We start from the raw sequence: 14,843 nt of genomic DNA, 5'->3' as shown, positions 1-14,843 counted from the left end.
CTAGGATGTCTCCCAGCCAACTATTAACTAGGCCTAATGTACATAGCTTCCCAGGCCAGATGAGAACAGACATGCTGCCACCTACTGGGATGAGGTAGCACTCATGCCCCAAAGAGAAATAAGTCCCACCTGAGTTCCTTAAGGATGGTTTCCACTTAACAGGTGCAGCCCAAGTCAGAGGTTGAGTTCACACATCGCATTAAATCATAATGCAATGCATTACATTTGGAGCAGCACATGATGCCAACACTGCTGTTGGTATAATTATTCAGTAAACCACTAAAGCAAAAAAGGACTTAGTGCAATATATAAGTCCAGCCCAGGACCTCTGTTGTTTACTTTGTGAAAGTGAGCAAACCGGTGCTTACCATATACCAGTCTTCCTCACTGTTTCCTTCCGGATGGGCTAGGACTACAATTTCCAGAATTCCCAGACAGCATACCTGAAGAATTTTGTCAATTATTTTTCTGAACCCTTGGGAAACTACCAGGTTGGATGTGCTTGCCAGTAAGACGTGGATAAAAGAAAAATAAAAAATGATTCTGCATTGGCCAGGCTCCACTCCAAATATCATGTCCAGATGTGGACCCCATACTTTGAGAAGGATTCATCTAAGGGACTCAGGAAAGGGCAGTGAGGATAGTAATGATACCAGGAACTAAGGGCAAATCCACATTGCTTTTTTATTCCGGGATAAAATAGCCCACTACCCATTTTCCAAGCACAGTTCTGCCTGCACCTTCCTGGTTTTCAGCGTCCCCCCCCCCCCAGCTGAAATAGACTAAGGACAGCTTAAGGTGCCTCATTCTGATGTTTTCCCTACTGTCCCAGCTGAAGATGCCACATGCAAGCAATGGGGGGGGGGGTGTTGATACACATCAAGATGGTGGCCTAAAATGATGTGCTCCATGATGGCAATGTTGTAGCTCCAATTCGTTCTGCTGGTTTCCTGTGGGACTTCAATCTGGCCCCTGACCTCTTCACTCACCCCTCAGTCCTCTTTTGAGTTGTAAAAATGCTCAGAACTCGGGCTTCCAGAGCACCTTTAATTTGTTTTTTAATGGGTTGGTCAACTGGTCAAGGTAGAGAGTGTGAAGCCCTGAAATTCATCAGCCCATGCCTGACTTAACAGAAGTAACTGAAAGTGCTACAGAAAGGACTTAGCTCTAGTGCTTCTGTAGCTTGCCTAAAAGGGAATTCCTTCCCAGTAGCAGCTGCTCCTAGGGAAGCCCCGCCTGCTCATTTCCTCTCTTCACATTATGTCCTTCGGGTATGTTACAGATCCCACTCAGATTCCTCACCGGTAAAGACTTTCCTAAGTCCCAGATCTTTAGCAGCATGTCTCCATTGGCTGCATCTCAGCTGCACCTAGCCAAATGGCCACTAGATGGGAGCCTGTAGATTTAAAAAATAAAGCCTAACACATTGATGCCATCTAGTGTTCAACAGGTCAAACAGTTGGATGGTACAATGGGGAAAAAATACAGTGTGTGGAACAACCAAAACATTGTGTACAGCAAGTGGAAGAGAACTTTCACATTGTGGATGATGCAAAGCAAGAATTTCAATTGAAGGAACTACTAATTATGGCCCTTAGAATATTGCACATTAGAGTTTTTCAGGTTAAAGATATATGGAGAGCAGTACAGCATGGACCTTTTTTGGGGACACAGTAATGACTCACTGTGGGGACGGCAAGGTTTAGGATGCCATGATTTCCTGCTAATTCAGAGAAAGGAGGGGAGTATGGCAAAGCAGCTGTGTGGATGTGGCAATGAGGCTGCTCAGGTGAGCATGAATTAAGTCCTACAAAGATTGAAGTAATTCAATATATTTAGCACTGAGAGGAGCAAGTGTTGAAAAAGGACTCCCTCAAGTCAAGCTTGGTTCTTGCTGATTGCAACCCTGAAGTTTTCTGGCAACATATCTGGATGTGATGTGTCATCATTTTCTTCTGGATTAAAAATAAATAAATTAAAACCTGCTTTTCAGCTTCTATAAGTGCTCTACATCCCAGTATAGCCAGGAGTCTTGATACATTGAATCTGGTTATTAAATTAACCCATCCTTTTTCTGGATTTGCATAACACGTGAAATAACTAAAGCCTGGGCTGAGCAACATATTAAACCACAAAAGAGCAATCAAGATTATAAATAATCAAGTTTAGCAAGCTGTGCAAATGTAGGCAGGAGGCCTCTGACTGACCCAGGAAAGTATGTTGTGCTATTTCCAAGTGATCTTCAAATGGAGCCCAACATAGAGCACATTGGAGTAAGTCAAATGGGTGGTGATAAGAACTTTAGGACATCTCAGTGGTTAGTGTCATCCTTCCAAAGGTAGGCAAGGTCAAGAAACAGGAGTTGCTAGGAGACTTTGTTTGTTTGTTTAAATATAGCTACCTATGGTATGACCATGACCCTGGGTGGCATGCAGAAGATTAAAACCAACAAAACATCATACAACAATAAAAACCTAAGATGATGATGATCATAATGCATAGTGTATGTCTGGGCCTAAAAAATCCAATATTAATCTGTACAGACCAAACAACCATATCCTTTAAAGCATGATAACAGAATCTGGAAAGCCTGTTAATGCTCCTTTCTACTTCAACTTACATCTAACATAATCAAGGACAAGTTGTGTTAAGTTTCTTTCTCATGCTTTCTACTTTCCCAGTAGACATCTTCTGAGATGTCCTTCCCAATTTTTCAGTCAAATCCGTATTCCATCACAGGCTAGGGTGCCCCACCAACTGGGCCATAATTAGCACACCACCCAAATTTGGGCAAAGATTCACTGGACACAGCCTCTGTTGGGCTATCAATAGCCATGAAATAGGAAAAACCCCAAGTTGCTACCTCCTTCTTTGAGGGGAGGAGCACCTCATTTTCAAGAGTTATTTATCTGATGGACCCGCACGGGTTCCAAAGGGAGCTGGGGGTTGTTCCTGAGGCCTTGCTGCATGGCCCAGCGAAGGCTCTGGCCGCAGCCTGGAACAAGGAGGCAGCTGGGGCCTTGGACAGGATCGTGCCTGTGCGTCCTCTCTTGGCCCATCATCCCCGGTGCTCCCCGTGGTTCACAGAGGAGCTGAGGGAGCTGAAAAGGGCTAAGAGATGTCTAGAGCGCTGCTGGTGGAAAATTGGGGATGAATCAGACCAAACACGGGTTAGAGCTGCTATTAAGGCCTACCTAGTGGCAGTAAGGGTGGCGAAATGTCAACATTTCTCTGCTCTTATTGCATCCTCAGAGTGTCGCCCTGCAGCCCTGTTTAGGGTCACCCGGGCCCTCCTGGGAAAAGGAGGGGCAGAGGACTACTTGGAGGGTCGTGCAGAGGAATTTGCTGAACACCTGATGGATAAAATCGCTCAGATCCGTTCTCAGTTGGAAGCCAAGCGTGGAGTAGGTCCAAGGGAGTTGCCCAGGGAGCGTTCTTGCCCAGTTATCTGGGAACGGTTTGATCCTGTTGCCCCTGAGGAAGTGGACAGGGTCCTTGGGGCTCTCAGTGCGACCACCTGTGGTTTAGATCCTTGTCCTTCCTGGTTAGTTAAAGCTACAAGGAGGTGACTTTAGGGTGGGTTCTGGCAGTGGTTAATTCATCCTTGCAGGAGGGGGTGTTTCCGAAGCCTTTCAAAGAGGCTTTGGTCTACCCACTCCTCAAGAAACCATTGCTAGACCCCACCCTCTTGGACAATTTTTGTCCAGTCTCCCACCTCCCCTTTTTACGAAAGGTGGTAGAAAAGGTAGTCACGCGGCAGCTTCAGAGGATCCTGGAGGAAACGGATTATCTGGACCCCTATCAGTCAGGATTCAGGCCCGGTTATGAGACAGAAACAGCACTGGTCGCACTTTTAGATGATCTCTGGCGAGAGCGGGAGGGGGGGAGTGCATCCATCCTTGCTCTTCTTGACCTCTCGGTGGCTTTTGATACCATCATCCATGGTATCCTTTTGGGTCGGCTGCAGGAGTTGGGGCTGGGTGACACAATGTTGTGCTGGTTCAGCTCCTTTCTCCAAGGCCGAACCCAATCGGTGTTGATAGGGAACGAGAGGTCCAGCCCCCAGCCCCTACTTTGTGGGGTGCCACAAGGGTCAGTGGTTTCACCGCTCCTATTTAATATCTACATGAAACCGCTGGGTGAGATCATCTGGCACCATGGGGTGAGGTGTCATCAGTATGCTGATGATACCCAACTATACATCTCCATCCCAGGTGCCTTAAGTGACGCTGTGACTGCCCTCTCGTGATGCCTGGAGGCTGTGGGGGCCTGGATGGGGGACAACAGGCTTCAGCTGAACCCTGATAAAACGGAGTGGCTGTGGATATGGAGAGCCTCAAGATCTAGGAGCTTGTCATCTTTGGTTCTTGACGGGGTTGCACTACTCCAGACTGACCCGGTGCGTAATCTGGGGGTTCTCCTGGACTCATGACTCCTGCTCAAAGAGCAGGTGGCAGTCTGTGATGGACTGGAATGGAGGAAGGGGGGTGAAAATGGTGCTCTCATCTCCAGAGCAATGCTCTGGAGATAAGCGGAGGAAGCTGGCGCATCCCTAAACATTCCAGAAGATAGTAGAGAGTTCTGCCTGGGAACTACTGGTCAGTCTAAAAAGATTCTGTAAATAAGCGCTAGCTAATAAACCTTGCTGATTGAACCTACACGGTCTCCAGGAATTCCTTGGGCTAGGCCTGACACAGTCGTGGCTAGGAGGGCCTTTGCACGACTTCATGTGGTGCGGCAGTTACGCCCCTTCCTGGATCAGGAGGACCTCCGCACGGTCACTCATGCCCTGGTCACCTCCGGGTTGGACTACTGTAATGTGCTCTACATGGGGCTACCCTTGAAGAGTATCCGGAAACTACAACTGGTGCAGAATGCGGCAGCGTGGACAGTTCTTAATGCCCCTAGGAGGGCACGTATAACACCGCTGTTGCGTGAGCTGCATTGGTTACCAGGTTGTTTCCGGGTCCGATTCAAGGTGTTGGTCATCACCTTTAAAGCCCTTCATGGCACGGGACCAGGTTATCTGAGGAACCGCCTCGCCCCGGTCATTTTAGCCCGCCCCACTCAGTCCAGCAGAAGGGGCAGGTTGCAGACCCCACCAGTCAAGGAATTTCGATTGGTGGGGTCTAGGCAGAGAGCCTTTTCTGCTGCAGCACCCGCCCTATGGAACATCCTGCCTCCTGAGGTGCGGTGTGCCCCCTCCCTCATGGCCTTCAGGAAAGGGATTAATTCCTGGCTCTGCCAGAAGGCCTGGGGGCCAGAGGGGGACCCGCACCTGTGGAGATGGCTGGTGGGGTGATGGGTTGTCCCCCCCGCCCCCAGCATCTTACAGGTTTTTTACGGCTAAAATCATAGGAGGTTTTTAGGGCATTTTTAATATATGTTTTTTAATTATTTATAGATTGTATCCATGTTTGGAGAGACCTGTGTTTTTTCTTCTTTTTTATTATTATGAGCCGCCCAGAGTCACCTGTTGGGGGAGATGGGCGGCATACAAGTCTGAAAATAAATAAATAAATAAATAAATAAATAAATAAATAAATAAATAAATTTACAGAGATCTCGTCTGTATAAACAGTAATTCCAGTTTGTTTGACCACAGATTCAGCTTTTTTGTTCTCAATACAGAACTGAAGAACCTCCAAACATTGGTTCAGGACTTCCGCAGCCTTACTGGACTGGGCCAGGTTAGAAATAGCTGAGTGTCTGATAAAGAGGTAGATGTCCTCTTTATCAGTTAAATATTAGAGAGAAACCATTGAATCCTACAGGATTCTGCAAGTGAAGGCCCACCAGGCTAACCTCTCTTCCCTCACTACCACCAACTAATACTGCCCACTCAGGTAGGAGCAAAAGCACTGAAGCACCATGCCGCCAACACCCAACCCTCACAGGAGGTATAGGAGCATACTATAATTGATTTCATCATCCACCATGCAGATGTCTGGGGGGGGGGAAGCAGGAGTGGTGCACTTCCCATATCGAGACCACAATGCAGGTCATTGACCAGAAGAACTAATGCTGTTCTCATCCTATGACTGATCTAAATCCAAGCTGAAATAGATCTATATAATCTGATTCTTTGAGAATGCTCTGTAGCTGGGAGGGGACAAAGAAGGCAGCTCTGCAAAAGCGGAGCCGACAGCCACAGCAAAGGCCAAGGAACCAGTGAGTAGACCAGTTCCTTGGAGCTTCTCCAGATAAGGAGAGGATGGGAGATCAGCCACATGTGCTCTGGCTGGCTGCTTCTCACGAGGAGACCACAGGACAGCGGCTTTCCATGGGTTTGAGCACCAGGAGATGACAAGATCTTGCTTGCAACCATAGTGGAACCTTTTAAAGGACACTAACTTTGCAACCCTCACTTTCTAATCTCTTTCGGAAATTGACAATTGATTATTCTAAAGCTATTAAAGACCTTTGGAATGACAGGTTTAAAAAGTCTTCATCAGGTGAGTTTATCTTCAACTCTGAACAAAAGAAAAACTACATACAAGCTTAAGAACTTATATAATTTAAAATAAACAGCAAAAAGCTAAATGAGATTTTGATCTAAGAAAGTTATAAATGGATTAAGGGTCCAGATACATTTGGAATATTGACTTTTACTATAAGATTTTGGAATTAACTATAAAAAATAAACAACTTCTCATGGGAAACAGACTTATTTTGGTTTTCCTGGTAATTGCAAGCGACAACAAAAGATAAGTGATGATTTTAGAAACTAGACATTAGAGAGGACTAAAGCAGAAGAAAAAATATACAAAACCTGATGTTAGTTAATACTGGGACTTACAGAATGATAACAAAATGTTATAACAGTGGAAATATTAAAGGACATCTTTGAAGAATGAAGCCAGGAGTTAGTAACTACAATATCAACACTCTCAGTAATGAAGTCTGCTTTTATGGATAGACTATGCCTAAAAGATGTTAATGAAGAATGACAGATGTGAAACAAATTTTATCTGATAACACAGAGAAAGTCCAGAATGTGGAATTACAGATGACAGGCTAAGAGAATGATATGGAAAAGGACACTTTACTGGATATACAAAAGAAACTGGCTGAAGTTTTAAAAATTAAAAAGGAAATACAAATGATAAACCAAGAGAATGACCTGGAAAATGTTTTCTTATTGGATCTACAAAAGAGGCTTGTTAAAGCCTCGAATAAATCTGTGCTATGGGATAAATAAGAATTGAAAAGAAATAAAATCCTATGACAATATTTGATTGAAATAAAGTTTAAGACTGTTAGAAGTAAAAGGAAGGAATATAAAGTTAGTTTATTTGATCAAGGTTCAAATAAGACATTATTTTGCAATGTTCTGGCAGCCCTTTATGGACTTTTTGCTGACACTAGGATTGAAAAGTTGATCTTTTATGGATTTGCTTATAAATAAGAGATGGGAGATGGGATGAAGAGATATCATTCATTATAAGGGGTGAAGAGTTATTAAATTTGTTTATACTTGTGATGAAGGTTGGAAGTCATGTTTTAAAAAAAATCCCCTCCCACCCCTATGGGTGCTATGTGTCTTCCTCAATCTCAGGTCCTCTACCAGAGGCCTCTACCAGTTTGAGGGTAGACACATAGCACCCATAGGGGTGGGAAGGGATTGATTATATATATATAATCTTTCTTTTCTTTCTCTTTCTTTCTTTCTTTCTTTCTTTCTTTCTTTCTTTCTCTTTCTTTCACGTTTTATTCTTTCTTTCCATTCTCTTTTCTTTCTCTAAGTTTAGTTTTTATTAGTTTTTATTATTATAATTAAATTTCCTAATAAAAATTATATTTGTAAAAAAAAGATAATGCTCTGTAGCTGATTCCACACTATTTCTCAACAAGCTTCCCTGATAGCAATAGTCATCTAAAATGTCAGGTCCGCAGATGGCTTTCTGGAAGGTTGGTGAGAATACCGGTTCCCCCATTGAAGCATAGGCTAATTATCTGATCCAACTTATCACACCCCCTCCAGCCCATTGAAGGAACCAGAAGAGGCATGTATCAACCCCTTAGGTGGTGGAGGTCTTACTAGACCACCCTTTTTACTTCATCAGAGGCCAAAAGGAATCTCACATGCCATTACAAACATTACTCCAGGCACTATATCACATTCTGTCCATGAGGAATCAATATTATAGCAACTTTATCAGCAAAATTTTGCATTAACTGGGCACATCAATCAGATGGTAGTTCTTCCTTCCTAGGATTCTGTGAGAGGGAATAGGCAACTTTGAAGAAGACTGCTGGATGGCAAACTTCTGGTGCAATAAGAATGGAGAAGTATGCCTATTTCACTGCTCTTACCACCACAGCATAGGCTGAAACATTATAAACGTTTGAAGTAAATAAATGAAATAAACAAACATCAACTGGTACCTGTGCTCAGTCAGATTCACTTTTCATCTTCCTCCACCAGTACTCTGTATGCATATCTTCTCTTGCTTCATCTCCTGAAAACCCTCAGTATACCAGGGATACTCCCTGGAATCAGCCAATAGCAAAAGGCTACTCAAGAGAAACCATGTTGAAAGCCTTGGCCACTTCCCTCTTACAGCCATCCATCAGATTTCCAGTGTACAGTAGCTATTAGATCATTGGGAAATTCCCCAAGATAATCCTAGGTGACTCACAATAATATTAAATAAAAATTGAATAAATAAAACAGGCCGTACTTCACAACACCACCATGTATCTTAACCACAGCACTGCAACATCACATAAACTCTCCATACTTTTATATTTGCTGGGCTCCCTTCTATCCTACCTAGCCCTGGGCAAATGTGAATGCAACAGTCCTTGACTAATAGACTATAAGAGAGCCCATAACTTGTAATTGTTCCAGAGAAAACAGAAGAAGATTTGGTAGGTGGTTTGTTAGTGCAGTAAGTGGGGTTCATCTAGATTTGGCTGGGGACAGTGTTATTCTCACTAATGATGAATATGGTTCCTTAGGTACTTATGTCTCTTTGGGCATCTCCTTTGGCACCTGCTAGTCTTTCTGCTCTCTTTTTTTTAAAAACGTGGGAGAAAGAATACTGTGAAGAAAGATGATAGCAGTTCTCTTTCCAGTCTTAGAAAATATAAATGGATGCATCACATTTAGCCACCACACATGTAGTGAGAGATAATGGTCCTTTGCTTGTATTCTAGGTGCATTTGTGTTTGAGATGTTTGGGGTACATATGTATTGGTTTTTCATGTACTTTGTGTGCATACTGTATGTGTGATAGCATACAATCACCCATGGTTCCAGGTTAACTAAACTTCAACTGGTGCAGAATGCAGTTATGTGAGCTTCCAGAACAGCACATGTCACACCTCTGCTCCACAAGCTGCATTAGTTGCCAGTTTGCTTCCAGGTCCAATTCAAGGTGTTGGTTTTAACCTTTAAAGCCCTTTATGGCATGGGCCCAGGTTATCTGAGGGACTGTCTCTCCCCGATTATATCTGCCTGTCCCATCAAATCCGGCAGAGAGGGTATGCTTTGGGTCCCATCTGCTAGGGACTTACACCTGGCGGGTCCCAGGAGGCAGGCCTTCTCTGCCGTGGTGCCTGCCTTATGGAACATTCTCCTCCCACCCTGCCCCAAAGTGAGGTTAGCTCCATCCCTGTTAGTTTTCCAAAGTCTCTCAAGACCTGACTATGTCATCAGGCCTGAGGGTCCCAGGGGCCAATGACATTCTAAGATGGCTCCATCGTTGTGATTAATATTTACTCTCACCTGTTGCCTGGTGGTTTGTAATTTTTAATAATGACTGTTGTATATTTTTAATAATGATTGTTTGCATTATACTTATCGTTTTCCTTAATTGTTGCATGCTGCCCGGAGTCACATTTTGTGAAATGGGCAGCCATATAAACTTGATAGAATGAATGAATGAATGAATGAATGAATGAATGAATGAATGAATGAATGAATGAAATTCTTGTCACTTATACACCCAGACAGATTTCTTGTTCTTTCTAGTTTATGGCAACCTTGAGCATGAAAGATATAGCACATTTTAATAAACTATGCAATAAGAAAAGAGGGCTATTACTGAGCTGGCAAAGGAGAAAAAAGCTGGTGACTTAAATAAAAGTCTTCTGGAAAGAAGAAAGAGAAGAGGTGGCAGTGCTCTGGGTGGCTGACCAATAAGGTCTCTCGCCAGCGTTGGCTATTGACTGTTTGATGTTTCTGGGGCTGCCTAAGGGAAAACTGTTGAGTTGATGGTGAAGGGAAGGTCCAAAGACCCACATGGGACAAAGGAATGCTGTGCTGATGGCCAGAAAATAGAGGGCAAGCACATCCTGCCAACCAGAGAAAGCAACTTGCAACCCAAAGGAGAAAAATGCCAGCCACCGCAAATAAGCCCTTTACTTGTTTCTTAAGTACAAACTAGGAATACAGAACAGAAGTACCAATGCTCAGATTTAGCCAACATTCTAGACTGCACACATGACAAGTTAGACTTTACCAGAAGAAGGAAGCTTCATTTTGCTTGTAGAAAAGAAATTTTGCTTCTCAATTTCTGGCAACTACTGTATATTATCTGTTGGTTCTATATTGCTTTATGTTTTTATTGGCGCTTGGCTTTTTATCAGTAAGAAAGGATGGAGAGGAGAGAGAAAGGAATTTGGCTTGTTTAGTTAAGATGCTGTGATGAAACACTGCCTGGAACGGAAACCTGTTTTGCTCTGCTGTGTTAATGCAAAAGCAAAAAGGGGGAAGGGGGAATCACAAGAAATGAGCGTGCTGCATCTTGGATCAAATCCTATGAACCCAAAAGCCCTCATAAATGTGTGTGTGTGTGTGCATGTGTGCACTTCATCTGAGAGGGGATACTCCGTGTGCCCACAGTCCATGAAGTGACCCTTTTGGTGTCTCCACCATGTCTGTGGGTCTGGAAGCCATTGGACATAGTTTTGATTCACTGAGGGCTCAGAACCTAATTGGCGGTCACGCTCTCCCTATTTGTCAGTTTGTTTAATTATTTTTTACTTTCAAACAGAGATTTTAACATGCTTTTCAGGTGGATATTTGGGGCTGAGGAATTATTTGGCTGGTTCTCTTTGTTGTATTTATTGTTAATCACCTAGAGTGGTAAGATATGGGAGTATATCATTTTTTGTAATCTGGTTAAGCAGGCTGAATTAATACAGAGCTCATGAAGTTCAGATTCCACTTTTGCCTATTATCTATAATGGTTGGAATCTGGGCACTAAAATATCAAATTGTCAGATTTGTTAAAACAGATATTACTGTTAATTGCAGAATGTTACCTTTTAGCTTTTAACAGATCCTGCAGCTGCAAAAAGCCTTGGTCGCTATTATTTATTTTATTTATTTATTAAATTTGTCTCCCGCCCATCTTCTCCCAATGGGGGACTCTGGGTGGCTCACAACACATTAAAATAATAAATAAATATACAATTAAAACCTATAATACACAAAAATAAAAGGGAAAAAATCCAGGAGGCATTATCCGCAACGATCAATATTATATATTAGAAACTATTAATGCCTCCCCCAATCATTGTAGCATAATCTTCCATGTAACTTGTTTCACCAGATACATGGAATATTTTTCTGAGATAACACACCAATAGTTGAGGAGAAGGAAGAATTGTAAACAAGAATATCAGCAGTATGTGAAATACACGTGATACAAGTGTGATTATTATCTTAATTAACAATAGCAACGCACAAAATGTAATGAGCTGATTAATATATGTAGGTAGTCTTTGTAGTTGTTCTTGAAGCCACAGAAGATAGAACCTCGTGATCAATTATTTTTAAACCTCTGTAATTAGGTACGTAAAGCTATTTTATTTTCTCTTGCTGCCAAGTAAATATTCCATTTTTATCTCTTGCAAAAAAGCTTAAAATTCACAAAAGCCAAACCATCATCATCATCTAAATTTTTTTTTAAAACCTACATTTCAGATTCTACTTTATTCAAATCATAGAGTTTAAATGAATAGGATACCTGCTACAGACAACATGTTTACACCATCCTTTAGACTAAGATAAAATGAGATTAGTAGCTTATGCCTGAGTGTACCGTCAGTACTGGAATGGCAACTACACTCAGAATAAAACTATATTCAGACATGTGTATTCCAACATGATGGATGATTCTCAGAACTCTCTAGAATCCAACTCCATCAGGGTTATAAATTAAATTAATATAAATTAAAATAATCTCCATCTATGTAACCTACATAATGATGTTGAACCAGATGAGGATATTCTCCTTTTAAATCTGAATTGTCTCTGAATGAAGTGAGAATCACCCTCTAATTCCAACAGCCAGAACATAGTTCTTTTCCATAATTCTTTCCATTGTTGTATTGTAACTGTTTCTTTAAAGTTTTGCATCCATTTTTTTGTTTGTTCTGTTTGTCTCTGTATATCTAAGTAAGAGTTTCTATATGCACCTTAGTAGGTGGTGCTGGTTTGGCATAAGCATTTCAAATTCGGGGGGGGGGAGTTCCCTCCTTCTTCTTAATGTAATAGCAGTACAATGGAGATTTTAATATTAAGTAATTAGCATAAGATTGAAAACATTATCATAAAATCAATACTTTGATGTGAGTTGCAGCATTTTTTTTAATGCTACATTTAACTTTGGATGAAAAAGCCAAATAATATTTATGCTTGCAATGTTGACACCCTAAATTGTAATTAATATTGATAGAATTTTTCCTTTGTTTTCTCTATTTTCAATACTTCAAGCAATCTAAATAATAGAATGTTAATAATCATATGAGCATCACTGTATTGAAACAATACAATGTATAAAGATTTATAACAATATAATAAAAAGGAAAAAAAGAAGAACCTAGCCATTTTCACAGGAAGTCTATCCCATTCCATCACGAGGGAGGGATAACAGAGCACATTGTGCAAACTCAGCTACCTGAAGTGGGAAAGTGGCACTAAGAGCATGAAGTCTCACCTCCTGCTCAGTTCAAGAAGAATTTAAGTATCCCTGATGGCTGTCCACCTGCTGCCTGAAGAACATCCACTAGAAAAGTCACCATCTCCCTTGGTAAGTAGTTCCACTCTCAAACTCCTCTTATTGCTAGGAATATGTCTGCTTTTCTGCATATTTTTTATTTTTTCAGATATACAGAGAAAGCCCAACCTATGAAATCTACTTTTTCACAAACTGTTGTCAGACCAGCCATTGAATCCAGTCCTCTCCTCAGTGTAGAATCCAGATTAAAGCATCTCAGACAGATAGCTCTCAAATTTTGCTAGAACACACCCAATGAAGACCAGCCCATCTTTTCTCTAGTTAAGCAATCATAAGGTCAGACTGCTCTGGCTTTAGGAAGCCTTTTCTAACATTCAGCCTTTCTCTTCAGACAGCCTTTCTGAAATGGATTAATAAGTATTGAACGGATTGGTTTTGATTCTTTCTCATATGGTTTTCCTTGTGACTCTTAGCTGCCTTTAGTGCTTTATCGTAGAAAAGCAGCATCTACATGGAATCAATGAAAAGAATAAACAAAGCTTTACACCTCCTCCTCCTCCTCCTCCTCCTCTGCTTCCTGATGGAGCAAGCATTTAGAAAGACGTACCTTTGTGAAAGTATTCTCCGATAGCTTAATCCCAAGCCGCCACAGGCTTCCTATGAAAGGAAGCCGAAAAGGTCCTGGTGGATAGCGTTTGCGTTCACGTGAGCTTAACTTTTTCAAAAAGTAAAAAATTGTGCCTGGAATCTTAATGATGAAAAATAATAGTTGCTTCAACATTATTCTGCCTTCTTACTCTCTAACTTTGAATGCCTGCTATATAACTTTTGGGGAGAAAGTTCTCCTCTACCAGTTATTTGCTTTCTTCTGAGATATTGTTCCTTCTTTCTCTTGGTTTATCTGCCACTATCAGCCTTTATATTCTCTACTAATTAAGACACCTTCTGACACCTCAATCAAGAAGCCCAGGAATGTGATTCTCTACGGATGTACGAGACAAATTTAATTGTCAGTGTGGTGTTAATTCTAAAACATTTGATGAGGTGTTTTATCAAAGGTCACTATAGCCCAACCCTGGCCTTGCAGATTACCAATTATAGATCATATTGTTTATGTACAACTATGTCTTTAGGAAAATGACATGGCAAATTCTTTTATTTCCAGTGTGTTCTACTGTTCCTCATCATATTCTCAAATAGCTATAAAAACATTTTTATATCTTAAGTTTTCAGATAATATTTGTGGTTGTTTATCATACTGCCCCTCACTACCCCCTAATCATTCGGTCTTTATATTTATGTCATTGACAATTACAATTATCAGCCTTGTCTGGTGTCACTCCAGCAAACAAGATTAACTTCTAAAACTTTTGCACTTCCCATAGTTCCAGGATATAACTTTTAATCCACAGCTTTGAACTTACCATGGTTCCAGAATGTAATAGGTATTAATTTGGCATGGCAAATACATCCTGATTATGACCTAGCCCAAGGAGCACAACCACAAATAGAATTGATTTTGTCTCAGAGTCAGCTGACCTCTAAATCCATAGGTACTCCATCCTGCTAGAATTATCTTAACCTGTTTCTCCCCACCCAGAATCTTATAGAATCTAGACTTTGAGACAAGACTTCCAGTGCTTCTCCAAGATGGCCTGGGATTGAGATGAATAAGTGGACATTATTAGCATATTATTATTATTATTATTATTATTATTATTATTATTATTGCCCTACATGGCATGGGTCCAGGTTACCTTAGGGACTGCCTCATCTCCATTACATCAACTGGTCCCACCTGGTCAGGCAGAGAGTGCATGTTGCGGACACTGTCAGAGAGAGAATGTCAGCTGGCAGGGCCCAGGAGGA

General features: G+C 41.6%; 1 protein-coding gene across 2 annotated transcripts in view; it reads right to left on the bottom strand.

Annotated features, from left to right (window-relative positions):
• LOC107326453 (cytochrome P450 2J2-like) overlaps nt 1-13,755 on the bottom strand; it is a 35,398-nt gene extending 21,643 nt beyond the window's left edge. Inside the window, exon 1 of one of the 2 annotated variants that reach the window (XM_088131752.1) lies at nt 13,582-13,755. In XM_088131752.1, the coding sequence (XP_087987878.1) occupies nt 13,582-13,755 (174 nt within the window). Of the gene's footprint in view, nt 1-2,918; nt 2,928-13,581 lie in introns of those variants that run through there. The other variant, XM_088131753.1, reaches the window with a different exon arrangement.
• Nucleotides 13,756-14,843: the final 1,088 nt, after the last annotated feature.

This window comes from Python bivittatus, unplaced genomic scaffold, assembly GCF_059951505.1.
Source record: "Python bivittatus isolate LINGU-HERP-01145 unplaced genomic scaffold, Pbiv_v1 ctg000980_np1212, whole genome shotgun sequence".
Taxonomy (NCBI): Eukaryota; Metazoa; Chordata; class Lepidosauria; order Squamata; family Pythonidae; genus Python; species Python bivittatus.
The sequence above is the reverse complement of the archived record's forward strand: the minus strand, read 5'-3'. Positions and strand labels throughout refer to the sequence as shown.